General features: G+C 53.1%; 2 protein-coding genes across 2 annotated transcripts; one reads left to right on the forward strand and one right to left on the reverse strand.

Moving 5' to 3' along the window:
- The first annotated feature begins 970 nt into the window (after window positions 1–970).
- LOC109771557 (uncharacterized) lies at window positions 971–2,347 on the forward strand. The gene is made up of 3 exons (XM_020330254.4): window positions 971–1,258; window positions 1,742–1,810; window positions 1,905–2,347. The coding sequence occupies exons 1-3, from the start codon at window positions 1,081–1,083 to the stop codon at window positions 2,213–2,215; spliced, it is 558 nt and encodes a 185-aa protein (XP_020185843.1). The 5' UTR covers window positions 971–1,080; the 3' UTR covers window positions 2,216–2,347.
- LOC109771556 (cytochrome b561 domain-containing protein At4g18260) lies at window positions 1,904–4,357 on the reverse strand. The gene is made up of 4 exons (XM_020330253.4): window positions 3,850–4,357; window positions 3,506–3,667; window positions 3,238–3,386; window positions 1,904–3,143 (listed from the first exon to the last, which is right to left on the reverse strand). The coding sequence occupies exons 1-4, from the start codon at window positions 3,991–3,993 to the stop codon at window positions 2,834–2,836; spliced, it is 765 nt and encodes a 254-aa protein (XP_020185842.1). The 5' UTR covers window positions 3,994–4,357; the 3' UTR covers window positions 1,904–2,833.
- Window positions 4,358–7,009: the final 2,652 nt, after the last annotated feature.

Here is a 7,009-nt window from a genome sequence, read left to right on the forward strand (position 1 = left end):
GTACGTGGACACACTCTCCCCACTCGTTGCTATGCTTCTCCTAGATAGATCTTGCGTGATCTAGGAATTTTTTTAAAATACTACGTTACCCAACAAATGATGCACCTGAATCCGAATGTAATCACCATGTGAATTATCTGACAATCCACTTCCAGAACCTTGCCCGCCTTCTCTTTATCGGCTTCTTGACAATGTCTTCGTAGCCATATGGGAGCTTGTGGATTTGCAACCAAAATTTCATATACATGAATTGCGCATCTTCCGCATGACTCGGACAATCATACGGAAGGAGCAACATTTCCCAAAAGCGAAAGTTCCATGGACCATGATGCATGATCCGTTCCCAGTCACCCAAACAAGAAGCCCTCATCACGAAGAGGTTGGCGCCGACCAATAGGAATCGCACCTCCTATGCGGGGTTCCAGATAGCCCTCATCTCGCGAAAAAACGCCCCCCGACCGACATATTTCTCCATGTGCACGTGCGCCAGGGCAAGCCAACAGACTCGCTCGTTGATCTCCGGGTCCTCCTTGTCGATCACCAGATCGCCGAACCCCTCTTCAGCAAGATCCTATTTTGTGAAAAAAATCATCTATGTCATCCGGGCCGCAAGCCCCCGCACCACCACTTGTAGCCGACTGCGCAGCCGAGGGGGATGCCATAGCGCTAGCAAGAGGATCTTGTCGTCGAGTTTCAGGGGAATCGATTAAGGACTCGCCGGCAAGGAGTCACCGAGAGGACTTTCAAATCCTAGCCACCGCTTATTGGAGCCTCAGTTAACTGTGAGGCCTTTAAAATTCGGGTGGACAGTGAGTTAGAAAACTAGGCACGCCCAACCGATCCCTCTCCAAAGGCTTCCAACTCGAAGTGAGCAGATTCCAGAATGTTGTTCTGTGGGCCCGCCGACCATGAAGGCTCGAACGTGTGGTGCGCCGTGCGTCGCTTCCTCTGTGGTGGAACGCGAAGCGGAAAATTCACACCACAGCCCACGCCGAATAACGAGACGAACCCTTCTTCCACCCCTCTCTCTCTCCACTCGTCCAACTGGACAAGAGCCACGAAACCTGCGTCGGTCGGTTCATGGCGTGCAGCTTCTCCCCTTCCTCCGCCACGCGGCTCCAGGCGGTGGACGCGGCGGCCGTGAAGAACGCAAGGGTTCCCCTCAAGGCGTCCGTCTCGCCCGCGCCGAGATCGCTGGGCGGCTGCAGGGCTGCCCGCCAGGAATTCGAGGGCGCGACACAGGATCCAAGCGTCTCAGGTACTGCCTGTCAGCTCCCTAACTAACCCTCCCATCAAGGTTTCGTCGCTGACTCGATTTCTGTACCATCGCTGCTGTTACCCGTGTAACCGTGTGAGGAAATCAGATCAGAGTCGCGCAACGATACGGTCACTCTGCCCGACGATGGCAGGAAGCTGGGTAGGATTGAAATGAAGAGAGTACATATCTCTTTGAACTATATGTTCATGTTCAAATGTTGCACGCCCTGTGACTTAAGAAACCCAGTAGTTTGTAATGATATCTAATTGAAACAGGTGGGCACAATGCTCTGATTCTGTCGATTTATGCTCGATTGCAGAGGCTTTAAATTCATCTTAGCAATCCGTGGCAAAATTCAGAAGTAATCACCACCTTCCCCATGTATAGCAGTATAGGCATAGCTAGGATCCTTGTTCTGAACTTCCCACGGTACCAGTTGTTGTTATCAGCAGTTTACTGACGCTGCCATCTCGTCTTCTGAAGTTTCTTCGGCACGCACCCAGTTGGATCTCCTGGAGCAACTGACGTCGTCCTCCACACCTAATGGCACCGGTACCTTCCATACTACAAAATCACCATACTTCCTTCACGTTCCTCATCCCCTCTCTCATTGATAACTAACAGCATTACATCCCCTTATGCTCAGAGAATGACACCGCTACGGAAACCCGTGTGCTCACTACCATCCGTGAGCAGCTGGTAGAGCTGTACGGTGACAGGGGAGGCGAATTCACATTCACCCTCCCGTTGGGCAAGAGGCTCAGGGAAGGCCTCAAGACCCTCAACACCCTCACCGTCTCACAGAGAAGGAACATCAAGAGGCAAGCCATGCTCACCAAGGTTAGCGGGAGGAACGACTCGGTCTTCTTCGCGACTGTCGGTGCATTCGTCCTCGTGCCGCCTATCGCCATTTTAGCCATCGCTGTCTTAACTGGTTATGTCCAGCTCTTGCCATGAATCAAGAGGTTTTTAGTGGTCATCTTCAGACCTTTTCATACACATGAAGGCACTTTGGCTCCGCCAGAGAATTGTATGTCTGTATATATAGTTAGAATTTGTATATGGAGCATGTAGGTTTTTATCCATTAAGCAGCAGATATGGCATAAGTATGTTTTATCCATTAGGCACAAGGAACATCAATACAATATTAAACTCAACAAGGAGGGTCAAAAATAAGATTAGCACCGTACGCTTTGATATTGACAATCTGAAGAAATGTTGCACAAAGAACATGAAGACTAAAGGTGCATTTCAACTACGGTTCTGAAACTTCTGATAATTTCTTCTTCCCTGATGATCAGAAATGTAATGATGCATCTGACTGCTTCCCACAAGCTGTTCAAATGGTGTCTTGAAACAAGATCTAAAATCATTTCTCAAGCTACAACACCAGAGGTCCCAATCCTCTGCAATCTCAACACAAGTATACAAGCTGTACAATCTTGTTCAAACGCACACTTCTCAAACCAAGCAAGTTACCAGAGGATTTAGTAGCATTTACCATCTCCCCTTGACCAACCTCACAACATCCATCAATCTTCACACTGACTTCTGCCTTCTCTTATTCGAAGACGTCACTCTTGCACCATGCCCAGCTCTTTCCGAAGAGTTGTAGGATAGGTCCTGTGATTATCGTTCGGTCTTAGCTGCTCGACCGGGAGGCGTCCTTGCTTGATCATGTAGCTCCACCTATCTATCAAGAGGTAGAAAAAAGCTAGGAAGGAGATCTCAACTGTAAGGAGGCCGGTCCAAAGGCTCACGCTCCTGGCGGTTCTCTCGTGGTACGTGCGGAGGCCAGAGTAGACGTTTACGATGCCAGTGGCGCAAACTGCGATGCCGAGAAGCCAGTGGAAGAAGAACCACAGGCTTCTTCCCTTGACACCTCTGTAGAGATGGAAAGGGGATTCAGGTTCAGGTATGAACTTTGTATGAAACATGAAAAGGATGCAAGGTGCTATATGAAAGTAGTTTTTCTCACCTTTCTGGTCTGAAGAAACCGATGATTGGCTGAAGCCACATGAATCCGTACAATGCCAATCCTACTCTCTGGTGACTGTTACTGAAGGAGTTCTCGAAGTTCATCAAGGACAGAGCCGCGCCGCCAGTAGCAAGAAGTACGGCTGCGATCTGCACATTCAGATTCAGTAGAGCACAAAAAATAAACATGTTGCTCCATGAAACATGAAAGAAAAAACAGAAACATCTCTCGTCAAAATACCACTCCAGGTTGTAGAGAAGATACAAACCTGAGAAATGACATGGCAATAGAAGAGCACTCTGCTGCATCTGCCGCTTTTCGACTTGCTCGACATTCTGACCAGCAGTATCCCTACAGGCATCAAGAGACCGAAAGAAGACCAGTGGAACAATGCGTGCAGCTTGAGCTGAAATGCTGTTCTAGGCGTCAACTGCGAGAGAGAGAGAGAGAGAGAGAGAGAGAGAGAGATTTGTTGCTGTTAGCAGTGTATTAAATAATAGGAAAACAACCAAGAAAGACCTGTTCTCCAATGAATGTAATCCAGAACCAAGTATCCCAGAGCGTGATGATCAGAACACCGCAAACCCCATGCAAGAAAACCGCTGTGATTACCTCGAGAGGATGCCCGGTCTTGTTGCGGCCTTGATTGAGATCCTCCGTGGAATTTGACGAGCCATCGGACGGCAGCGTGAGAAGCGAAAGAACCACAAAAGAAGTGCACAGAACGAGCAGTCGTCTTCTCCCGGGCACCAGCATTTGTGCTAGGCTAGCCAATTCAACCCCTCCTCCGAAGAAACAAACCGACGAGAATGGGGGCAAGATTCTATGCCAGCGACGAAGAATGACCGAAGAAGAGGAGGGAGAAAATCCCGTGAACTGAAAGGCGAAATTCTGAAGTGGAGGTTGGTCAGCAGAGCCGGGCGGACGCCTTCTAGTCCTCTCTGCACATTACAATGCAGGGGTATTTTGATGTTAGCAACGGTAGGCTCCCCTTTTGATTGGTGGCCTGCAAAATATATTATGCCGGGAGGAGATGAGAGGGGGGAAAGAGATGCTTTTGAGGCGCATTTCGGCCGAGCTTTTACATCTCTACTCGTGGTGGTGTGATGATGGTGTGGGGTTAGGGACGGTAGGGAGAGTCGAGGAGAGGCTTTTGCCGTGCGGTGGCTGGTGGTGGTGCGGCAGGAACTGCTTGCTCTCCTTGGTTGGTGCGTCTCTAGCTGAAACGCAAAAGCAGGCTCCAAATCTTTGGTGCTCCAGTGATGAGTGCCGTCCTACTGAATGCAGTACAGTTTCTCTACTAAACTCGCGGGGCCATGTTTGTTTCTTTATTTTTCTTATAAATTGATCCAAACATGGATTTGGCCTAACGTTTCAGGATATGTCTTAACAAAGATTTTACCCACCTAATAAGAAAATCCAGCAAAACAAAGCAAAAGTGGTTCCCATAAAAAAGTACATTTTGTTTTTTTATTAACTTATAATATAATGTAGCATCCAGTGCTTACAAACACATTAAACACACACCCGACCTCTTCCAGTGTCATCCTGAAGCAGCTAGAAGGACAGAGGAAGAGGAGATTTTTGGGGGCGGTAGCGGCTAGGGTTTCCGCCCCGTGCCGCCCACATGTGGATGACACTCTCTTGACCTGTGGCTTGTAGCAAATTCACTGAAGTTTTCCGTCATTTGACCCGCAAAAATGAAATCGGTTTCGTAAACCTGCGGGGTTTTCTCGAAATCTTTTTTACTGTTTTTCCTTACAATCTTTTTCTGAGAGAACTTTATTTCCTCTGTCTTAGCACGGCTGGTTTCCAGTGTTAGAAGAGAGAGAGAGGGATTGTTGCGGAATATGATGGATGTATTATTGAGCATCGAGGGCGAGTATATATATTGAGTACAAGACTTGGAGGGCAAGACGCCTCTCCTGGAGATAAGGTAGGAGACAGATTACAAATCCTAGACTACCAAATATATGTATCCCAAATATATCTCTAACATCCCCCCGCAGTCGTAGCGGTAGTGTTGCGAACAACAGGAGGCGGACGGTCAGACCGGAGAGAATAACAGCCGATAAGCTGACATCCCCCCGCAGTCGTAGCAGGAGCGTCGTGGACGGTGTCGCGTCGCAGACACGTTGACTGTAGAGGAAGCCGACGAGTTGCTCAAGTAGATGATAACCCTTTGTGCCGATGTCGATGTAGCCGAGAGCGTAGGGTGGTGTAGCCGTAGTCGAGGTAGCCGTGCGAAGAACGCCGTGGTCGATGTCGAGTCGGGGTAGCCGGTGTCGAGGGAGTCGCCGTGGAGCCATGGGCGTAAGGAGGCGCCGAATTAGTCATGGGCGCAGTGGTGTCGAAGAAGTGGTGCGCCAGGAAGGAGAATGGTGTTGACGACGCGTCGTGCCGGGTTTGCCAAGCCCGGGAACACATCATGGACGAAGGCACGCATCGGTGTTGCCAGCACCGGGCATGCGTAGACAGACGAAGTCGAAGTTGGCGAAGCGCCGCACCAGGCTTGCCAGGCCAGGGGACACGTCGTGTACGAAGGCACACATCGGTGTTGCCAGCACCGGGCATGCATAGAGGAGGGACCTGCACGAGCTGTACGCCATGTCAGAGAAGTCGGAGGGGCCAGCAAAGAAGGACTCGATGACAGTTGCGGCGCCAATTGATGCGGTGCCGATGTCGCCTGCGGTTGTCGGAGTAGAGTGGTCGGTGTAGATGACGGCGACACCGGCGACGGGCTGGTACTTGGACGAAGACGAAGGGGGTGGACGGGCGACGGTGGCGGCTACGGGGGTAGCGGCGGCGGCGGCGGCCTGACGGTGGCGGCGGCGGCTAGGTTAGGAGCCGGTGGCGGTGCTCGAAGTAGGCGAGGAACCCAATAGCGTGACGAAGACCGGCGCGGACGGTGGCGTTCCCGAGCCAAGGGAGGCGGCGCGGCGCATACCACAGGAAGTCGACGCGCGCGGACAGCGGAGTGGACCGCAGGCCGCGACGCTACGACCCAAAGGGGCGACGCGGTGGCGGCTGGCAGGTCGGGGCGACGACAGGAAGACCTCGGGGCGGCGGCGGGGACCGCGTTCCGCAGCGCTACAGCCCGAAGAGGCGGTAGCGGCGGCTCGCAGGTCCGTGCAACCGCGGGGGCGGCCTCGGGCGGCGGTGGTGACTGCATGCCGCGACGCTACAACCGAAAGAGGTGGAGTAGCGGCGGCTCGCAGGTCGGGGCAGGCGCGTGGAGAACCACTAGGCGGGAGCGATGGCCCGACGGGAGGCGCCGTGGACCACATGCCGCGGCGCGATAGCCCTAAGGGGCAACGCAGAGGCGGCGACGGCTACAGGGGTAGCCGGCGGGAGGATCTCGGGGCGACGACGTGGACAACGGGCCGCGACGCGACAGCCCGAACGGGCGTCGGCGGGAGCGGCGCGCGGGTCGGGGCAGCCGACGGGAAGACTTCGGGCGGCGACGCAACGGTCCGAAGGGACGACGCCACGGCAACCTGTGGCTCGATCGGCGGTAGGCGCGTGCTCGGGGACGGGCTTGGCGAAAACAGGCGCGTGATCGGTTGATCAGACCGACGCCGACGCTGTACGCGCCATGGCGGGGACGACGCACAGATCGGAGTCGATGGCGACATTGTCGGTGATGTCCCGGGCGATGACGACGAAGACCGGCAATGGAGACTGCGCGGGCGCGTGGCCGAAAGCGACGCACGACTGCGTCCCTTGGGCAGCACGTCCAGCCTTGCCGCGTGGTTGATGATGAAGCGGCCGG

This window comes from Aegilops tauschii, chromosome 3, assembly GCF_002575655.3.
Source record: "Aegilops tauschii subsp. strangulata cultivar AL8/78 chromosome 3, Aet v6.0, whole genome shotgun sequence".
NCBI lineage: Eukaryota > Viridiplantae > Streptophyta > Magnoliopsida > Poales > Poaceae > Aegilops > Aegilops tauschii.

What these genes read in the sequence shown, in the direction of transcription:
- LOC109771557 (XM_020330254.4), top strand. Translation starts at nt 1,081, where the DNA reads ATGGCGTGCAGCTTCTCCCCTTCCTCCGCCACGCGGCTCCAGGCGGTG. An exon ending in ACAGGATCCAAGCGTCTCAG is followed by an intron (nt 1,259 to 1,741) that starts GTACTGCCTGTC and finishes CGTCTTCTGAAG; the next exon opens with TTTCTTCGGCACGCACCCAG. An exon ending in CTCCACACCTAATGGCACCG is followed by an intron (nt 1,811 to 1,904) that starts GTACCTTCCATA and finishes CCTTATGCTCAG; the next exon opens with AGAATGACACCGCTACGGAA.
- LOC109771556 (XM_020330253.4), bottom strand. Translation starts at nt 3,993, where the DNA reads ATGCTGGTGCCCGGGAGAAGACGACTGCTCGTTCTGTGCACTTCTTTT. An exon ending in AGACCGGGCATCCTCTCGAG is followed by an intron (nt 3,668 to 3,849) that starts GTAATCACAGCG and finishes TCTCTCTCGCAG; the next exon opens with TTGACGCCTAGAACAGCATT. An exon ending in GGTTTCTTCAGACCAGAAAG is followed by an intron (nt 3,144 to 3,237) that starts GTGAGAAAAACT and finishes CCATCTCTACAG; the next exon opens with AGGTGTCAAGGGAAGAAGCC.